Source organism: Bufo bufo, chromosome 8, assembly GCF_905171765.1.
Source record: "Bufo bufo chromosome 8, aBufBuf1.1, whole genome shotgun sequence".
Taxonomy (NCBI): Eukaryota; Metazoa; Chordata; class Amphibia; order Anura; family Bufonidae; genus Bufo; species Bufo bufo.
In genome coordinates, this window is record NC_053396.1 from 155,166,180 (window position 1) to 155,188,768 (window position 22,589).

At 44.2% G+C, this 22,589-nt stretch overlaps 1 protein-coding gene across 1 annotated transcript in view; it reads right to left on the reverse strand.

The window, feature by feature from the left end:
• Positions 1–22,589, reverse strand: part of F9 (coagulation factor IX) — a 130,823-nt gene that overhangs the window by 54,294 nt on the left and 53,940 nt on the right. The window contains exons 4-5 of the mRNA XM_040405666.1: positions 20,730–20,843; positions 626–760 (exon numbers count right to left, since the gene is read on the reverse strand). Coding sequence (XP_040261600.1) covers positions 626–760; positions 20,730–20,843 — 249 coding nt within the window. The remainder of the gene's footprint in view (positions 1–625; positions 761–20,729; positions 20,844–22,589) is intronic.

A 22,589-nucleotide genomic window follows, 5' to 3' on the forward strand; every position in this document is an offset into this window, starting at 1 on the left:
TGGTGGCTGACCTTTTATAGCATTACTATCTGAATAAGGATAAGTGAAAGTTTATTTTATACCAAGAGTGGAGATAAATCCCACTATATACATCTGATAAAAAAATTTAAACAAAATTGATGAACCAAAGTGCAACTTCATTTGTCACATCTTGCTTCAAGCTGTAGTAGACCAGAAAAAATATGGTTTGGATTCCATCCACTTGCTCTACTCTTGTCTACCTACTTTTCTGGTTAAAAATATACTTTTCAACATTTCTCCACCATTGATGAGTTTAGAAGATAATATAATGTAGGGTCACTTTGCTACTCCCTACGTCTGCTCATTCTAGCCATGCAATATAGTACAAGGTGGGTACTTTGAGGCTACTGTATACCTTTTGAGTGGGTTGTTTTGGTTAGGATGGCTAGACCTTGGCCCCTTTGGCTTACAATAGCATGCAGATGCTATATGGTCGGGATTTTTGTTCCGTAATGGCAAATTTTCTCCATATTACCATATATGTTTATTCCATGGGGTCTGAAGGTTTGCCTCCTCATGGCTCTTACTCCAGTAATCAGAATCTGCCACCGTATATATATCCTTCTTCATGACTGGCATAGAAAATATTAAATCCGTTGATTACCTGCTGCCTCGCATGACTTGCCATCTTCTCCTAACTTGTAACCACTTGCACAGGAACAGACAACTTTTCTACTTGGATCTTCCTTGCACATTTGGTGGCATCCCCCATTGTTAATGGTGCACGTGATTGGCAATGCTGGAATCCAAGAGAAACCATTAGTCTATCTTGTAGAAAGATATACATGATCTAGTATAACAGCATAGTGTAAACTAAAGGTTATCTCCAAAGGTTGCTCTTGTACTTCTATTCACTATATAAATCTACAAGTCAAAGGACAAGTTTTCTCTGTTTCGGAAGTATAGTCTCATTCACTAAATATAGGCATTGGCAGTGTTTTTGGAAAAAGTAATGCAGTAATCCTGGACAACCCCATTTATACTGGCACACACTGTATTGTCCAAGATTAGAAAAACATGATTGTTTGTTCCAAAAACAATACCACCTCTGTCCAGGGTCCATTTTTTTTAAACTCTGGACAACCTCTTTCAAGGCGATGGACACCTTTGGGGGCATTTTTAATTATTGCATTCTACTCATTTTGGGCTAAAAATCTTTTTTTTTTCAATTAGTTTAGACTCTTTATTAAAAAGGCTCATACACTCATTATAGTTCAGTTTTTATCAAACTGCTAAAAAGTGAGCTATAATGAGTGTTTATAAGTGAAGGCTATACAGGAAAAACTGTTGAACATTTTTAATAAAGTCCAATAGAAAAAAATAATTTTAGCCCAAAATGAATACAGTACTGTACAATAATAAAATAAATTGCCTCCAAAGGTATCCATAACCTTTAAAGCCAGACCCTTCAACATTCTACACCAAACAACGAGAATGAACTGAGATTAGACGGGTATATCATCAAAAATAAATCCTTTATTGAATAAATAACATATATAGACGAGAACGTGAGACAACAGATAAAAAATGGATAATTGTATTGGACTGGCACTCATATATGGAATATAAACATGGTTTATTGGATAAAATTAAATTAGAAGTAATGTCACCTGTCACAAATAATTTTTCAATAAAATACAATGTAAATACAATAAATCATATAATAAAATCTTAAAACATCAAAATTATGGTGCAGATGGCACTAGACGTCTTTGGACCTATATGGTCGTATTTGCTAAATTCAATAGACAATAGTGCCGCCGGTTTCTGCAATCCTGAATGGTATTTCTTTCAAGCAACAATTTCCATGTATTATTCCAAGTTTTACTGATTGGAGTTCCGTATATTAAAAAAATCTCGGATATGCAAGGTTCAGTGCTTTCAGTATACTGATATTTGAAAAATAGGACAATTCTCAACAAGACAGTATTCACAATGTTTGCATGCTGTTGAAAACCAGCGTTAGCAGCCCGTACTTAAAATATGCCTATAGTTCCTCCACGGCAACTTTCCAAAGAGAAACAGTGTAACAATTTCCACAGCTGATACTGTTGCAGGCTACTTGTCCGCTATTCAATTCTCTGATAGAGGGCTATTAGTTGATCCACTGTAATTCATGTCATATGGTGCAACTTAGTAGCTCTGTTTTCTCATATAACCACAGCGGTAATTACCGTGATCAGTGTTACTTTAGTTGGAGGGATATTATGCCTCCTGTATATTTCCCACAAGTGTGGGCTTACCTCCGCCTGCGCTCTACTCGATGGGACCAACAGATAGTCTTTTATGCCGCTCAGTATGCCGGCGTCCCGGCTGCGGTGTTAGCGTCCCTCGTGTCTCTTCACTGCTGCCTCTCACGTGATGTTCCTACGTGAGGTATGCAGCAGCTTGTTTCCGAGCGCTGGCGGGATGACGTGTTCACTCTTAACCAAGAGGTATCCAGGAAGTCCTTTACCTTATGAAAAAAGTGCACTTTTGCTCCAAATAAGATTCAGGGTCTTTAGTCCAGGATATTGCCTAGATGGTGAGCATCTAGGCAATATCCTGGACTAAAGACCCCGAATTATCCATTTAGAATTTTCTTTGAGGGGTGTCTCAATTTCTGGACTAGAGCACCTGCCCTGAGGGGACAGAGGTGAGCGGGCCCCTTTTTTTGATTTATTTCTGGACTTAACATATAAAAAATGGCTATATCTGAGGAGGCATATCAGCACAAGTGATACATAAAGGGGAGGGATGAAGTACAAGAATGGAGGCAGAGAAAGAGAGTACAATGCCTCACTACATTCTGCATGTACTTCTGTAACCACAATTACTCAGTATATGGGAGCGTAAAAAAAAATACTAAGCTGCAAGGGCAAATGATAAAACACCACATCAATAAATGGTTACAGACTACACCGCAATGTATCAATGTGTAATAGTTCCAAAAGATGTATGGGAACATACAACAGCCAAGAGAAAATTAAAGTGCAAGTGCATAGAGAGTCACCACATCAATGGTCAAATATCACAATGGAAACTGTGGTGACAACTTGGAACTCCATATACATAAAGATATGGCTCAGGTACACGGCAACATCCACCTATGGATAACCCAAGTGGGTATAGCTAAGCACCAGAGCCAGTAAACACATCCCCAAAGATCCACAAGAGCATTACATATCTACATACCCATAGTATGGGGATATACACCTCAGGAGAGCCACGTAACCCCGACGCGCGTTTCGGCGGATGCCTTTCTTTTGGGGTGAGGCTCTCCTTGTAGATGCGCTTCTTATAAAGGACCTTACACACCTGTGTCACAAAGTGTGTAAGGTCCTTTATAAGAAGCGCATTTACAAGGATATGTAATATCCTTGTAGATATGTAATGCTCTTGTGGATTTTTGGGGATGTGTTTACTGGCTCTGGTGCTTAGCTATACCCACTTGGGTTATCCATAGGTGGATGTTGCCGTGTACCTGAGCCATATCTTTATGTATATAGAGTTCTAAGTTGTCACCACAGTTTCCATTGTGATATTTGACCATTGATGTGGTGACTCTCTATGCACTTGCACTTTAATTTTCTCTTGGCTGTTGTATGTTCCCATACATCTTTTGAAACTATTACACATCGATACGTTGCGGTGTAGTCTGTAACCATTTATTGATGTGGTGTTTTATTATTTGCACTTGCACCTTAGTATTTTTTTTTTGCCCCCATATACTGAGTAATTGTGGTTACAGAAGTACATGCAGAATTTAGTGAGGCATTGTACAGTCGTGGCTAAAAGTTTTGAGAATGACACAAATATTAGTTTTCACAAAGTTTGCTGCTAAACTGCTTTTAGATCTTTGTTTCAGTTGTTTCTGTGATGTAGTGAAATATAATTACACGCACTTCATATGTTTCAAAGGCTTTTATCGACAATTACATGACATTTATGCAAAGAGTCAGTATTTGCAGTGTTGGCCCTTCTTTTTCAGGACCTCTGCAATTCGACTGGGCATGCTCTCAATCAACTTCTGGGCCAATTCCTGACTGATAGCAACCCATTCTTTCATAATCACTTCTTGGAGTTTGTCAGAATTAGTGGGTTTTTGTTTGTCCACCCGCCTCTTGAGGATTGACCACAAGTTCTCAATGGGATTAAGATCTGGGGAGTTTCCAGGCCATGGACCCAAAATGTCAACGTTTTGGTCCCCGAGCCACTTAGTTATCACTTTTGCCTTATGGCACGGTGCTCCATCGTGCTGGAAAATGCATTCTTCTTCACCAAACTGTTGTTGGATTGTTGGAAGAAGTTGCTGTTGGAGGGTGTTTTGGTACCATTCTTTATTCATGGCTGTTTTTGGGCAAAATTGTGAGTGAGCCCATTCCCTTGGATGAGAAGCAACCCCACACATGAATAGTCTCAGGATGCTTTACTGTTGGCATGACACAGGACTGATGGTAGCGCTCACCTTTTCTTCTCCGGACAAGCCTTTTTCCAGATGCCCCAAACAATCGGAAAGAGGTTTCATCTGAGAATATGACTTTGCTCCAGTCCTCAGCAGTCCATTCACCATACTTTCTGCAGAAGATCAATCTGTTACTGATGTTTTTTTTGGAGAGAAGTGGCTTCTTTGCTGCCCTTCTTGACACCAGGCCATCTTCCAAAAGTCTTCGCCTCACTGTGCGTGCAGATGCGCTCACACCTGCCTGCTGCCATTCCTGAGCAAGCTCTGCACTGGTGGTACTCCGATCCCGCAGCTGAATCCTCTTTAGGAGACGATCCTGGCGCTTGCTGGACTTTCTTGGACGCCCTGTTGCCTTCTTAACAAGAATTGAACCTCTTTCCTTGAAGTTCTTGATGATCCTATAAATTGTTGATTGAGGTGCAATCTTAGTAGCCACAATATCCTTGCCTGTGAAGCCATTTTATGCAACACAATGATGGCTGCACGCGTTTCTTTGCAGGTCACCATGGTTAACAATGGAAGAACAATGATTTCAAGCATCACCCTCCTTAACATGTCAAGTCTGCCATTTTAACCCAATCTGCCTGACATAATGATCTCCAGCCTTGTGCTCGTCAATATTCTCACCTGAGTTAACAAGACGATTACTGAAATGATCTCAGCAGGTCCTTTAATGACAGAAATGAAATGCAGTGGAAAGGTTTTTTTGGGATTAAGTTAATTTTCATGGCCAAGAAGGACTATGCAATTCATCTGATCACTCTTCATAACATTCTGGAGTATATGCAAATTTCTATTATAAAAACTTAAGCAGCAACTTTTCCAATTTCCAATATTTATGTAATTCTCAAAACTTTTGGCCACGACTGTACTCTCTTTCTCTGCCTCCGTTCTTGTACTCCATCCCTCCCCTTTATGTTTCACTTGTGCTGATATGCCTCCTCAGATGTAGCCATTTTTTATCTGTTGTCTCACGTTCTCATCTATATATGTTATTTATTCAATAAAGGATTTATTTTTGATGATATACCCGTCTAATCTCAGTTCATTCTCGTTGTTTGGTGTATCTATGTACACTGAGTGGGTTTTTACTTACTTTTTCGGGTCTATTTAACATAGTACATCTAATTACCGTTTATGTGTTTGTCTATGTTTTGTGTAACCTACTTGTAACCTTCAACATTCTACATAGACTCACATGCTAGAATCCAATAAAACAAGGCATGGTACCACCATCTTATAAACCTATTAGGTGACTGCGAGATTCCAAGATGTTAGGGTTGGGTTTCAGCTAGAACTCCTTAAAGCTACTCTACTATCTTCACATGTCTTGGTGTTGACGTAAAAAATATTAATCTGTAATATGCCCTATGTATGATACATCAAGCAGCTAGTAACTGTATGGTGAAAACTGGGTGCGTGCAATATATAACTTTGGTAGGGGTGCATAACACAACTGTGGGCTGCTTTGCAAAAGCAGCATGTGTGGCCCCTTCAGCATTTATACCTGCAACCTGCATTTTTTGCTCAGCAAAAGTGGCCAGATTCTTATAATTTCCCCTGCAGCTATAGGCATCATTCCCGGTTGTATAGGGCAATGAAGATAAAATTATAAAATCCTCGGGGGTATGACAGTGTGACTGTTGACTACTCTGCAGTATCGGTTATCAGTCAATCACAGGGCAGTATAGACAATTATAGTAGCTCTGTGATTGGCTGACAAGGATGATAAAGTGTATACTGTGGGTCATTTCTGATAGACCCATGAGAAGTGTGAGCAGAGGCCAAGAAAAGCAAGGACTTAGACTTGTCACTTGCTTCTAGAAAATCTATTCTTATAACTGTGCCACTCCTTTGTTATTCCTGCCAGAAGTTTTGAATGATTTGCCAGCAGTTTGCAGGAAAGGTCCAGATATTTAGTGCAGACTGCCGGTAGTTCATTCATACACTTCTAGAAATGGCACAGCATAAGTCATAAGAATAGATGCTCTACATCTGTGATGGCTAACTACGACTCCCAAGATAACCACTTGCTTGGATGTTCTCAGAGCTCCATAGAAATGAATGGAGCATGCTGGGAGTCGTAGTTTCACCACAGCTGGAGAGCCGGAGGTTAGCCATCGCTGCTTTAGAATAAGAGCTGCTATACATAGGGAATGCAAGTAGTTCATATAACTGACATATCATGAGATGTCAGGGACGGAGTGAGCACCTACACCGATTTGGGCCCCTGTGTGTCTGAACATTCTATATGTCTGCTCCTGCACAGGACTATAGAAGTAGAGATGGCCTTGCGGTTCGCCCGGCGGTCGTTTCGCGGCAAACTTTACTCGTTCGCTATTCGCCGAACATGCGAACATATGGCGATATTCGCATGCGCCATATTTATTTGCATAGCGCCGAACTTTGACCCATGACACCTCCATCAGGTGGGACAGGACAGCCAATTAAGACGTTTCAGCCCATGGACACCCCCCCAACCGTATAACAGAACCTGATCTGGCATCTATTTTACATTATGTGTTTTGACAGAGTAGAGAGAGGTTGCTGTGTGGAGCAGGGACAGTTAGGGACACCAAACACTAGCTAATAGGGCCACAAAAGTCCTATTAAGGACTGGTATAGGTTTGCTATCGATAGATAGGTGTGATATAGAGTGGTGTAATATACTTATAATATACTTTCTAACATAGAAATTATATTATAGTATATTTGTATTGTGCAGCATTTCTGTGCGCATCTGCTGAGATACTGCAGCTAGATAGAGGGACAAACGCTATTGGAGTAACTAATTGCAACGGGTGTGATATACCTGTTGCCCCCAAAAAAACTGGTTGAGGGCTGCAATATACTTTCTTCCACAAAATACTGATTGAGGGGTGCTATATACCTGTTTCTGGCAAATACTGATTGAGGGTTGCCATATACCTTCTTCAACAAAATCCTGATTGAGGTGTGCTATATACCTGTTTCCGCCAAATACTGATTGAGAGGTGCTATATACCTTCTTCCACAAAATACAGATTGAGGGGTGCTATTGCTATATACCTTCTTCCACCAAATACTGATTGAGGGCTGCGATACACATGCTTCGACAAAATACTGATTGAGGAGTGCCATATACCTGTTTCCGCCAAATACTGATTGAGGGGTGCTATATACCTGTTTCCGCCAAAATACTGATTGAGGCGTGCTATTGCTATATACCTTATTCCACCAAATACTGATTGAGGGCTGCGATACACCTGCTTTCAGATAATACTGATTGAGGAGTGCCATATACCTGTTTCCGCCAAATACTGATTGAGGGGTGCTATATACCTGTTTCCGCCAAATACTGATTGAGGGGTGCCATATACCTGTTTCCTCTAAATATTGATTTAGGAGGGCCATATACCTTCTTCCACAAAATAAAGATTTAGAGGTGCTATTGCTATATACCTTTTTCCACCAAATACTGGTTGAGGGCTGCGATATACCTTCTTCCACAAATACTGCTCTTCTCTACAGACTTAGGTAGAGGGTCATTTATAAAATGACAGGCAGAGGAAGAGGCAGACCATTCCACAAGGATGGTAGAGGTCGGGCAGGTGCACCAGGCCAGAGCCTAAGTGGGAAGTTGGAGAAGGTGCGTGCGATAACTTCAAAGGACGCACCAGAGTTGGTTGAGTGATTCACTCAGCCTTCCGCTTCTGCACCCTCCTCATCCTCTATATCTGCACCCTCCTCATCCTCTGTATCTGCACCCTCCTCACTCTCTGCTGTGTCCACCCCCAAAGACACCACCACCATAGCCCCTCCACTCGAGTCAGAGGAAGTATTTTCCCATCCATTCCCAGACCTTACGGATGCACAGCCATTCTTGGCATCGGATGAGGAAGAGGAGGTAGCAACGGCCGCCACCCAGTGGTCTGATGACAGTTCCCAGATCGACAGGAGGGTGGTCCCCACTGTTGCTGCCTACTCTGAGTTCTCTAATGTCAGTGGTGGTGAAGGTGACGATGATGACGTGTCGATGGACGTCACGTGGGTGCCCACAAGAGAGGAAGAGGAGGGGAGTTCAGAGGGAGAGACAGAGCAGCAGATAGGGAGGAGAAGGAGGAAAGGCAGGCAGAACTCGCAGTGCACAGGAGGCAAAAAGCAGACTGCAAATGTATCTGGAGCGAGTCATCCACTATGTAACGGTCGCGTACACACACACACAGGGGGGAGGGAAGTGACCACTGCGCTCCACCCTTACCCCTGGCCCTGCCTACTTGCCTCGCGAGTCCTAATGACAGGGGACAACTGGACGGCAATCCCTAACTTGGAGTAAGTGCAGGGATGACAGACAGACAAACAACAGGATGTGAACGGACCGAGTCAATACCAGGAAAGCTGCAAAGTACAAATGGAGCAAGCAGAGAATTGTCAGGAGAAGCCGGGGTCATAAATACCAGGAGAGCAGAGAAGTACAAGAGGAGTCCTAAGAGAGTAGTCAGGTGGGAGCCGAGGTCACAATACCAGGACGGAAGCGCAGTACAGGAGGAGCAGGCAAAAGGATGGTCAGGGAACAGGATCAGGTAAGTATTCAGCAGTCCAACAAATAGCCAGGAACCTAGAAATTAACAGGCAACCTGAAGCCAGCAGGCTGCCTGTATTTATAGTGGGGAGTGAGGGTCATGTGACGTGGCCAGCGTCACATGACCGACAGACCAACCAGTCGAGCACCGAGTGATCAGCTCGGCGCTCAAGGCAGACTAGGAGCAGGGAGCCACCCAGCTAGTAAAGCCGCCCTGGGAATGAGGTCAAACACAGAACCTCATTCCAAAAGCTAAGCAACAGTTCTGCGGGCAATGGTGGACCGAGTGCACCTTCGGAACCCCGTGACAGTACCCCCCCTTTTACGAGGGGCCACCGGACTCAAGACTTCCGGCGATGGCTTTTCAGGGTGTTCTAAATGAAATTTACGAACAAGTCTAGGAGCATGAACCTCCCTGGCAGGTACCCAAGATCTCTCTTCAGGTCCATACCCCTTCCAGTGAATCAGGTACTGCAAGGAATTACGCACCTTCCTGACATCCACTATTTTAGACACCACATACTCGACAGCATCATTAACAAGAACCGGCGGAGGCGAGGCTTTTGATGGTACTACCGGTTCAAAATATTTTTTAAGCAGAGATTTATGGAACACATTATGAATGTGGAATGATTCAGGCAGCTCCAACCTAAAAGATACTGGGTTAATCACTTCCGTGATCTTATATGGTCCAATAAACGAGGAGCAAATTTTTTAGAAGTTACCTTGAGAGATAGATTCTTGGAGGACAACCATACTTTATCCACAACCTGAAAGTTTACCCCCCTTGAACGTCTCCTATCGGCCTTGAGTTTTTGAGAACATTGAGCCTTTTCTAGGTTCGATTGAACCCGGGCCCAAACTGTGCACAGTTCGGAGGAGAGTTTATCCGCTTCAGGGTTAGAGGAGGAGACGGACGACCCAGAATGAAAACGGGGATGAAAACCATGGTTACAAAAGAAAGGGGAGACCCCAGCAGAAGAATTGACACGGTTATTCAAAGCAAATTCAGCCAACGGAAGGAATATGACCCATAATTGCTGGTCATCAGCAACATACAACCTCAAGAATTGTTCCACAGACTGATTAAGGCGTTCAGTCTGCCCATTACTCTCAGGATGGTAGGCGGAAGAAAAAGACAATAAAATTTTACATCTTTGACAGAAGGCCCTCCAGAATTTGGACACAAACTGCACACCCCTGTCAGAAACAATATTTTCCGGGATGCCATGTAAACGAACAATCTCTCTCACAAAAATAGATGCTAGGATTTTAGCATTCGGAAGTTTAGACAGGGGAATGAAATGAACCATCTTGCTAAACCTATCGACCACTACCCAAACCACAGTCTTACCCTCCCCAGCGGTAGGTCAGTTATAAAGTCCATTGAGATATGGGACCAGGGTCTACTGGGAATGGGTAGGGGTCGTAGGTTACCAGCAGGGCGAGTCCTAGGTGTCTTGGACCTGGCACAAACCTCACAGGCTGACACGTAGGACTTGACATCCCTAGTTAGAGTGGGCCACCAATAAGATCTAGAAACCAGATCCTTAGTGCCCTCAACACCCGGATGTCCACAAAAGGCAGAATCGTGACACTCACCCAACAGCTGGAGACGAAATTGTACGGGAACAAACAACTTATCTGTTGGGGTGGATACCGGTGCCAGATGTTGTTCAGACCTAATGCGAGCCGAGATATCCTGGGTAAGAGCTGCTAAGAAGATTTTTGCTGGTAGGATGGATTCAGGTGGTACCTCAGTAGGTTGAAAAGCCTGGAAGCCCCGAGATAATGCGTCCGCCTTCACATTTTTACTTCCCGGCCTGAACGTGATGGAAAAATCAAAACGAGTAAAAAACAGAGCCCATCTGGCTTGACGGGGATTCAACCTCTTAGCAGACTCGAGAAACATAAGGTTTTTATGGTCAGTGACAACAGTTACACAATGTATTGCCCCCTCCATGAAATGCCTCCACTCCTCAAATGCCCATTTAATGGCCAGCAGCTCCCTATTCCCTATGTCGTAGTTTCTCTCCGTGGGAGAGAATTTCCTGGAGAAGAAGGCACATGGTCTCAGATTAGTGAGGCTAGCAGCACCTTGTGAAAGGACTGCTCCTACGCTGTCCTCGGACGCATCCGCCTCCACAATAAAAGGTTTCTCCTGATCAGGCTGGATCAGAATGGGAGCGCTACTAAATGCCTTTTTTAATTTTTCAAATGAAGAAATGGCCTCAGTAGACCAATTCTCCAAATCCGCCCCTTTCTTAGTAAGGTCGGTCAACGGTTTAGCAATTACGGAAAAATTCAAAATAAATTTACGATAGTAATTGGCGAAACCTAAGAACCGTTGTAAGGCCTTTAAGGATGAAGGTCTTACCCATTCCTTAATTGCTAGTACCTTATCAGGATCCATCTTGAAGGCGTGAGGAGTCAGAACATGCCCTAGAAACAGAATCTCCTGTACACCAAAGACAATATTCAAAGTGTCCTACCGGAGTATTGAACGCCGTCTTCCATTCGTCTCCCTCCTTGATTCGGATTAGATTGTATGCCCCTTTCAGGTCAATTTTGGAAAACCAGGTTGCCCCCAGAACCTGGTTAAATAAATCCGGAATCAATGGGAGGGAGTATCTATTCTGGACAGTGATTTTATTTAATCTCCGGTAATCGATACATGGCCTAAGACCACCATCTTTTTTCTTAACAAAGAAAAACCCCGCCCCCATAGGAGAGACAGAAGGTCTAATATGCCCTTTACCAAGGCTCTCCTTAATATAATCTTCCATGGCCTTGCGTTCGGGCATAGAAAGATTATAAATTCGTCCTTTAGGAAACTTGGCCCCCTCTACTAACTCTATGGTACAATCATAAGGTCTATGGGGGAGGGTAAAGTATCAGACTTTACTGAGACCCCAGCCTGTACCACGGACAAGCACGAGTCACACTTAGGCCCCCATCTCACCAACTCCCCATTGGACCAATCTATAGTGGGGTTATGTAGTCGGAGCCAAGGCAACCCTAGTACCACCTCAGCAGGTAGGTTCTCCAGGACGAGAAGCGAACATCTCTCTGAGTGGCACACACCCATGGTTAGAGAAATCTCCGAGGTACATAAGCTCACCGTACCACCAATAAGAGGAGTAGCATCAATAGCCATGACATGGATAGGAGTTGGTAAGGCAAACATAGGAATACCCAATCTTACAGCATACTCAGAGTCAATAAAGCTAGCCGGTGAGCCAGAATCAATAAAGGCCTTACCCGGCCATTTATCTACTGCCAGAGAAATCGTAATGGGTACCGAAAGCTTACATTTAGAAAATTCAGGGTGTACCTGGTCTTTAGGTTGCCTTGTCTTAGGAGACTTGACAGAGAGGACCTTCTTAGGACACTGGTTGATCCAACGGTCAGGATCTCCACAGTAAAAGCATTCTCCACGTCTGCGGCAAAGATTCCCTCGGGTCATGCCAACCTGCATGGGTTCCTCGGTGGAGACCTCAGCATTGTCTCTGGGATAGGCCTCTGGCTGGACCACCATCTGGGAAGAGAACTGTTGTTCCTGTCGTCTCTCTCTAACCCGTCGGTCAAGTCGGACAACAAGGGTCATCATCTCCTCTAAGGTCTCTGGAAGTTGATAACTGACCAGAAGATCCTTTAATTTATCAGACAGACCTGACCTGAACTGACACTTCAGGGCTGGTTCGTTCCATCCTGAGGGGACACACCACCTTCTGAATTGGGTGCAATAATCCTCCGCTGGTAAATTGCCCTGAACCAGTGCCTTTAGAGCCGTCTCGGCTACTAGAGCCCTGTCTGGTTCATCATAGAGGGTACCCAAGGCCTGAAAGAACCCCTCCACAGAATATAAACAACTGGTGCCAGCAGGTAAAGAGAACGCCCAGTCCTGGGGATCACCCTGTAATCGGGAAATGATAATGCCCACGCGTTGACTCTCGGGGCCAGAGGACACGGGGCGCAAACGGAAGTAAAGTTTGCAACTCTCCTTAAAAGAGAGAAACTTCCTCCGGTCTCCAGAAAAGGGTTCTGGGAGCTTAATCTGGGGCTCAAAATGCGGACTGGAGGCCTGAGGAGTGGAAGAACCTTGCCCTAACTTAAAAGAACTGAGTTTTTCCCCTAACTCCTGCACCCCCTGCGTCAGATTAGAGACATGGTCAGTCAGGGTCACCAGAGGATTCATAATACAGTGGTTATTGGGCCTGTTAATCTGTAACGGTGGCGTACACACACACACTCACACAGGGGGGAGGGAAGTGACCACTGCGCTCCACCCTTACCCCTGGCCCTGCCTACGTGCCTCACGAGTCCTAATGACAGGGGACAACTGGACGGCAATTACTAACTTGGAGTAAGTGCAGGGATGACAGACAGACAAACAACAGGACGTGAACGGACCGAGTCAATACCAGGAAAGATGCAAAGTACAAATGGAGCAAGCAGAGAATTGTCAGGAGAAGCCGGGTCATAAATACCAGGAGAGCAGAGAAGTACAAGAGGAGTCCTAAGAGAGTAGTCAGGTGGGAGCCGAGGTCACAATACCAGGACGGAAGCGCAGTACAGGAGGAGCAGGCAAAAGGATGGTCAGGGAACAGGATCAGGTAAGTATTCAGCAGTCCAACAAATAGCCAGGAACCTAGAAATTAACAGGCAACCTGTAGCCAGCAGGCTGCCTGTATTTATAGTGGGGAGTGAGGGTCATGTGACGTGGCCAGCGTCACATGACCGACAGACCAACCAGTCGAGCACCGAGTGATCAGCTCGGCGCTCAAGGCAGACTAGGAGCAGGGAGCCACCCAGCTAGTAAAGCCGCCCTGGGAAAGAGGTCAAACACAGAACCTCATTCCAAAAGCTAAGCAACAGTTCTGCGATTAATGGGGGACCGAGTGCACCTTCGGAACCCTGTGACACACTATGCACGGTCACATCTGGCGCTCCCAGGACGCTGGCACATGGCTCCGCAGTGTGGGCTTTTTTTAATGTGTCAGCTGCTGATAATAGTGTTGCCATCTGCAGCATGTGCTGTGAACGCATAAGTCGCGGTAAGCCCAACACTCACCTGGGGACGACTGCCTTAAGAAGGCACCTGGCCTCCCATCACCATGCCTAGTGGGAGCAACGCCGTCAGAACCCACAAAGCCACACTTCCGGCACTCCACATCCTGCCTCTTCTCTTTCTCCTCACTCCTCCCATTTGTCCTCCACTCCACCTTCCTTCATGCCTTCTTTACATTCATCTGGCACAAGGCAGGCTTCCGTGGCCCAAATGTTCGAGCGTAAAAAAATTATGACGCCGGATAATCCTCTTGCCCATCGGCTGACCGCTGGCTTGTCGGAACTGCTAGCCCGCTGACTACTGCCATATAAATTGGTGGACTCGGAGGCCTTTAGAAAATTTGTGGCCATTGGCACACCGCAATGGAAGATCCCCGGAAGGAAATATTTCTCCCAGAAGGGCATCCCAGAGCTATATGGCCACGTTCATCGGCAAGTGAATATATCTCTGGCACACAGTGTCGGTGCAAAGATACAACTGACCACAGACACGTGGTCTAGAAAACACTGGCAGGGAAGGTAATTAACTTTTACTGCCCAGTGGGTGAACCTTCTGATGGTCGTCAAACATGTAACCCGTGGCACCCGTGTGGATTTGGTGTTACCGCCATGGATTGCATATAGGCCTGCCTCTTCTTCTCCTCCTCCTAATCCATCCTCAGTCTCCTCCTCGGCTGACTCCTTCTTTTTCAATGCTACCACCACTTCTGTTGCACCCCCCAAGCTCCAGAGAACCTATTCGACGTGCCAGGTGAGACCTTGCCATGCTGTGCTGCGGCTGTTGTGCCTGAAATGTGCCATTAACGACTACCTGTATGAACTCTGCGGCAGGACAGGTTCTGGGGAGCTTGTTTTTTTTCCCCACCGTGCCAGTGGCTGCTCATGCGCGACGCATGCAGATTTCTGCGGCCATTTGATGAGATGACCAAACTGGTCAGTCGCAGCCAGGGAGCCATAAGTGACATCGTACCTTACGCCTTCTTTATGGAGCGTGCATTGCGTCATGTCATTGATCAAGCCATCGAGGAGCAGGAGCTGGAAGATGAGAAAGTCACAATGCTGAATGGATTCCCAGGGGGGGCTACTCCATCTGAGACAAGTCAGCAGGAGTCTGAAGAGGAGTCAGAGGAGGATGGTGGCTTGGGGAGGAGGAGGAGGAGGAAGAGGGGCAAGAACAGTAGTCTTTAAACTTTTCGGGGATCCCTGGTGTTGTCCGTAGATGGGGGGAGGAGACCGAGGACGACATTCTCCTGGGTGATGGGCAGGAGCCAGGCCACTCCACCGCTTCCAATTTAGTGCAAATGGGGGCCTTCATGCTCCAGTGTTTGAAGAGGGACCCCTGTATAAAAAGCATAAAGGTAAAGGACCTGTACTGGGTGGCAACGTACTTAGACCCCCTGTACAAACATAAAATGGCGGACATGTTACCAGCATCACAGAGGGCTGTCAGAATGCAGCATTTCCAGGCCTTGCTGCGAGAGATGCTGCATTCTGCTGTTTCAGCGAAACAGGTGCGGATACCAATCCTAGCGCGCCTGCAAAAAGAGGGCGGTTTGAAGATGTGTTGGTGACTTCGGATATGAGATAGTTCTTCCAATCAACCCATCGACAGCCGCATTCCGGTTCCAGCCTCAGGGAACCCCTAGACTTACAGGTGTCCGACTACATCGGGTTAACGGCCAATGTGGACGCTCTGAGAAACGAGGAACCCCTTGACTACTGGGTGTGCAGGCCATGGAACTCTTGGCTTGCCCCTCGTCGAGTGTCCTGTCCGAAAGGACGTTCAGCGCAGCAGGGGGGATCGTGACTGATAAGCTCACTCGCCTAGCTCACAACAGTGAGAACTAACTCACATTTTTTTAAATTAATGAGGCATGGATCTTGGAGGAATTTAACACCTGTGATGACCACTTTTAATTGAATTTCCTCATGCCAGCCCGCACATATCCGCCACCATTCAGAACAAAGAATAATCCTTGCCTTATGTATATAAAGCGGCATACAAGGCCTTTTATGTCAGGTGAATGCCTATTGCCTAATTTTTGGGGCCTGTACTGGCCGACAGTTAAATTTTTATCCTGTGACCGCCTAATGCACCTCCAACCACAGAATCCAAAGTTCTTTGCTGTCAGGTGAATGCCTATTGCCTAATTTTTGGGGCCAGTGCTGGCCGACAGTTACATATTTATCCTGTGACCGCCTAATGTACCTCCAGCCACAGAATCCAAAGTTCTTTGCTGCCAGGTGAATGCCTATTGCCTAATTTTTGGGACCTATACTGGCCGACAGTTACATATTCATCCTGTGACCGCGTAATGTACCTCCAGCCACAGAATCCAAAGTTCTGGGCTGTCAGGTGAATGCCTATTGCCTATTTTTTGGGGCCTGTACTGGGCGACAGTTAAATTTTTTATCTCTAGCCACATAATTACACCACTGTCTCAACCTCTGCTTCTCATTATGATGGCGTATGAACCGCATTCACCATAAGGGCCTTATAATGTCACAAGGTCATGTGTCTGTGCCCCTACCCCATACTGTGCCCCCTTACTCTCTGCATTGTGTCCTCTTACCACACCCTATGCAGTTCCCCTAGTCATTCCCTGTACTGTGCCCTCTTATACCCTTTTATCCGGTCACGGCATGGCGGTGTTATCCGGTCGCTGTACAGAGGTGTTATCCGGTCAATGTATGGCGGTGGTATCCAATAACTGAATGGCCATAACTGTATCCCTTTCCCTGCCCATGCCATCCTTATTTTTACCTGGCATTAGCGGGAAAAATATGCAGATTGCGGTGCTAAGGACCTTTGCGCCTCAATCTGTGTCAGAAATACTTCTAACATAGACGTATTTCTATATAATAAATGACCACCTAATTGTATTATTATTCGGGGGTAGGGCTAATATCTTTATATTATATAGATTCTAGTGTATTATACTGTGCCCTGTATTTCCCAGTAGAAAATGATCCTTGGGAAACACAGTCCTCATCCCTGACCACCAGGACCAGGTAGCGCTCTGTCAGTACATGGCGGCCTCCCCTCTCCGCCACGCTGCTCCGCTGTGTGCTGGTGCTTATTCTGACACTATTTTTTCCATCCATTTAATGCATACCAAAAATGTATGAGTTAACAGATACCTCAGACTGATGCCGTACAGTGGCGTCTGTTCACATACAGTTCTAACATATTCATTTTTTTTATGGACTCTGCAGGATACAAAAACATGGAGTGCTGCACATCTGTATACATCAAATTGATAGGAAATAAAAATTTTCTAGTCTACAGCAGGGCACATTTTTGAGAGTTTCCCTTTAAGACGCATAAAAATGGCCCCTGATTAAAATACATATTTTTTGTTGGAATTTCTGCCAATGATCCCCCTCTTGTATATCATTGTCCATGTTGTGGGACTGTTTGTGTACTTCTAAGTGTTTGCTGGCTGCAAATATGACCTGAAGGTTTTTCAGGTTCGCCTGCCATTAAAGTGAATGGGGCCCGAGAACGCACGGTTCGCGAACATTTGATCGCGAACGTGCGTTCGCAAATCGTCCTGGACGATGTTCGTCCATCACTATATAGAAGCAACAGATACAAAAAAAACTGCATCCACACCACATATTGCTGCTTACTCAGACATGTTAATAACAAGCATCTCATCAAACAGTAATTACCAGACTATGTAAACTCATACAGTGGATCTGCAGCTGTTCAGCCAGAAGTATATAACCACTACCGATGAAATTATGTGAGATTGTATGAACCATTAAATGCAATAATGTACGTGGATAATGAGCAGTGCCATCTGAATGCATCCCATCATTGATACTATTGTTATAGACAGAATATTTTCTATTGAAATCTATTTATTGATCACATTGTATTCTTCTGTATATTGTATCATCATGAAGTTAAAGACTTGATTGATACCCTGTAAGATGTGCATTGTATTTGTTCAGAAATTTACAGTATAGTGTCTGGGTGGTGGACCCTGCTCAATTCATATCTCATATCTAGCCACTATTAATATTATGTGTGAAACATGAGAGAACTAGGAATTCTTTTCCTCTGGTCCCACTAAAGCAAGTTTCCAGAGTTCTTCTGTGGTCTGTACTCTATAGGTCCTTAACAGCATAGAAAATGACAAAGTGGCCTACGTGTTTTTGGCCTGTACTGGCAAAGTTGCCAAAATGATGCCCTGTCTCTGACATCTCTTCCTCCTTCACAATATTGGTTGAAGCTGGACCTCCAGGCTTCATTCTCTGCCTGCTCTGGCATGCACTTGGCACATAAAACTGATAATACTGAGAGTTCTTTGCCAATTATAGCTGCTTCTTTCTGTTTGTGATCCAATAAGCAGGAACAGTACCCAAAAAGAAGTTCTAAAATTTAAAGGCTATGGATATGAAAATCATAAAAAAAAAAAAATTGTTCTTAATTAAAATTTGTAAGGCGTTTGTTATACAGCATTTGTAGCAAGCCACGGAGGAACCAATGTAGAGGATGGGAATGGCAATGGCCCTGTTGAGATGCTGTGTCATGGTGTACTCACTCAAGCTGTTTCTCCCTGGGGATCGGTGCAGAGGAAAGGTAGCTTGAAGAAGCAGGCTAGAAGTAAATGTATAACAGTATCTCTTTACTTATTGCAAAATATAACTTGTAGTACATCCAATAGTAGTAGGTACAAAGTGCAGTTTCTGTCACCAGATCAGGAGGTATGGTGGCTGGCTATATAGCAATTAAATGGCACTTGCAGGCACTTGTGGTTATAGGTTTTGTTGATGTGATATGGGCCTGGATGCTGAATTGGCCTGGATGTTGATTCAGTGATGGGTGTCTGAGCATTAGTCCCTCACCTGCAGGGTCTGATAACCTGTTGTTCGCTGATGACTCTGCTAACTTTGCACACAGTAGCTTTTTTTAAAAGCAGCCTTCTTGATTCTAGTAAACTTCCTGGATTAGAAGTCTCACTGGAGAGTACGATATGTCATCAATTTCTTTGCACTGCTCAACCCCTTTAAGCCATATTGTTATCATGCATAGCAAGAAGCCTGTGATGTGCACCTTCAGGAAGTTAATTCAGAAAAGAGGGTATTATTTTGGTGAAATCTTCTGCAAAGCCCAGTAACATGCACAGTTTTTCTTTTTTTTTGTTATATACTGATCCTCCTCTCCAGCACAACTCCTCCATGTCTTGCTGATGTGAGTGCCACATTGCCATTGCAGTCAGTTGCTTGCTAATGTTGTCACCAATTTTACTGGTCTACTTAAGGAAACAGGGGTCTCCAAAAGTACAGTATCACTTGTCCACCATTGTACTTCCTCTAGCCTTCTGCCTTACTCCATTACTAACTGTATTTGACCCAGCTGGCCTTCCTGGAGCTTGCTTTCTGCCTCGCCCTTTGGTTTCTTTCGCCCTTCCATGTTTCTCTCCAATTTCCCCCCCTGGCCTGGACTTCTGCTTTTTTCTTCTCTGTCTGGATTTCTTCCTTCTGATTGGTCTTCCCTTTCTGGTCCATAGATCTGTCTGACTTCTCTTCAATTTCAATATATCTGCAATGTCTCGCTGCCAGTTATCGACTAATTTAAGGACTGAAACCTGGCATCCAACCAAAATTTATTGCAGAGGTTACTGGTACAAAAACAAGAGGATTCCATAAACTCTGCACCTAGTTTAGTCAATGTGAGACTGATTGAAACCCCAAGGTTCCATTTTGAAGGCATTCCTACGTACAACTTCTTTTATAGTGTAGCACCATTGAAACTTGCATTTCAGGGACCAGAGCGGAAGAATTTATGGCCCTGGTTACATAACCTTAGGAGCTCCTTTTAACTTATTATGAACATTTGCCCAGAGTTTGACAAGACATCTGACAAAACTGTCGTATAGGAGATGCGGGGCATGGAGCAGAAAATCCCTGTTTCTTCCCCTCAGGACCGGATTCTAAGCATTATACAGTATATCAGTATCAGCCAGAATGTTTGACTGGTCCTTTAAGTGATTTTGTGAGAGTTTGGAAATCCTAATAAAGCTTGATCAACAGGGTTTCTTATGAAGTAGAATAACATAATGGGAATCAATTATCAAAGACTGTCCGTTTATGCTGGTCTTTGATATCCCCTAAACTGCTTGAGGATTTTCTTAATTTATGATGAAGCACAAGGCTCATCATAAATTAGGCACATCCTTCTACAGTTCCTGCACCTAGATTGATAGCTACTCTAGGCCCCGACTGGAGTACATTTCAATCCTCATTTACACCAGGAAACTGAAGTTACTAAATGACACATCAGGAAAGGTGACAGGTCCCCTTAAGATGTGCCGATGTAAGACAAAAAGATCAAACCCAAAGACAGTCTAAATTTGAGCCAGATTTATTATTCAGCATCTGGTATATTTCGGGGCGGGCTATCCTAACTTTACACTGTGTAAAAATTAGTATTCATTCTAAATGCAGAATGTCATTGCACGGTCAGTGATCATAAGATGGTTATATCTTCAGGGTTCAATGCTTTCTTCCCTGAAAAATCAGCTTGATGCACTCAAGAACGTCAACACAAGTATTGAATGACATAATCTGAATTATCATACTGAAAGCATCTGCGTGCAAACACAGGTGGGTGATACAAACCAAGTTCACAGTTCTTTCCCCTGTATCCTTGTTGACACCAGCACACATAGGCGCTCACATCATCCTTACATACGCCCCCGTGTAAGCAAGGAGCAGATATGCACTGATCTCCATCTAGACAAAAAAAGGGATAATAGCAAGTAAGATCATTAAAATGAAAAATTCAGATTTGCAAGGAATTATGTATTTTCACACACCAGCACTACTGGCAGTTGCAAGGATTGTTAGATTGTTGTATAGATTAAAGATGAGCGAATGGATTTTACTGGTTTGGAATTTGCCCCTAGAAAGACTGGTATGCTACTCTGGGTTTCTGGGCAATATATATATATATATATATATATATATGCGTTGTCTGGGGGGGTACTTTTTCTCATTACAGAGAGGGCCTAGTATGCTTAGTACGTGTGCAGACTATTGTAAGCCAATCAATGCGTCTCTGTGTTTCTGAGAAAAATATCTGAAAATCAGATAGCTTTAGGAAAGCTAACTTGAATATCTTTCCCAGAAATCCAGAGAAGCATTGTCTGGCCTGCAATACTCCACACACGTAATATGCATACTAGGCACTCCCCGTATTGAGAAAGAGTACCCCCAGACAATGCATAATTTTGCAGTAGAGCAGTATACTAGGCTGGCTCTCTGTTCCTCTCTCCTCTCTCTCGCTCACAGAGTATATATACATATATGAACTGGAGAAAAAACTACAGCACGTGTGGTCTTGAATTGATAGTAGATTTTATTAGACACGCGGCAGTAACATTTCGGCTCGCAGGCCTTCATCAGACACTATGCCGTAGTTGGAGATCAAGGGAAGAAGGCAGAGTACAGGCGCAGAGGTAGGAGTGTGATAACACATGCCAGTCTTCTACACCTGTGTTATCACACTCCTACCTATGCGCCCGTACTCTGCCTTCTTCCCTTGATCTCCAACTGTGGCATAGTGTCTGATGAAGGCCTGCGAGCCGAAACATTACATGATTACCGCCGCGTGTCTAATAAAATCTACTATCAATTCAAGACCATACTGTACGTATTGTAGTTTATGGGGTTGGATCCCTACATACAGCACCAACTAGCAGTGTGCGACAAAGATTTTATTTTCAAAAGTATACAGGTATATGTGAACTTTCAGGGCAATTGGAGTATATTCGATTCAGGGATTCTGCAGCAGTGCCGCCAAAGAATAGGACAGATCGTAATACCTTGCTGCAATATTTGACCCACTGTCCAAACTGTGAAGTGGTGTGCACGCGGCCGGTATCTGTATTTTGCGGATCCATGCTTTGCACAAAGGACGTGTGCATGAAGCCTTAAGCAGTCATTTGCTATACTGGTGTAGGTTCAGCAATGTGGGTTTATATACTGGGCAATGAGTCAAAACTCATTGATAATCATAATAAATGCAGACTTTGCCAAATTGCATTTAATTACAGGATCAAAACTCATATTTCTGCCCTGATATCTCAATCAAACTCTCTTTATCTCTAACAATTCAATTATTCTAGAGGCCGCTTTGCATGTAGAACACTTATTTCAAGAATTCATGTTACTATCAGAATGATTTATTGCATAGAGCGTGTTCATTTTGTGAACAAAGCACTAACTATCTGAGCTCTCATGATATGAGATTTTTGTATTAGTTTCTCAGTTGGAAGCATCTGTGTCTGCACGGCCTGTATAAACGGAGACAGTAGGCAAATCCTCTGTGTATGCAAAACCTATCAGTGATGAATGAAATGATTACGCGGTCTATTGGGGGAGCTAGAAGGTATTATTCATCTCTCAGTAAGAAAAAGTGCTATTTGTCTATAGGGTCATATGCTGTAAATGAGCCAATAGGAAGAAGCTTTACATTCA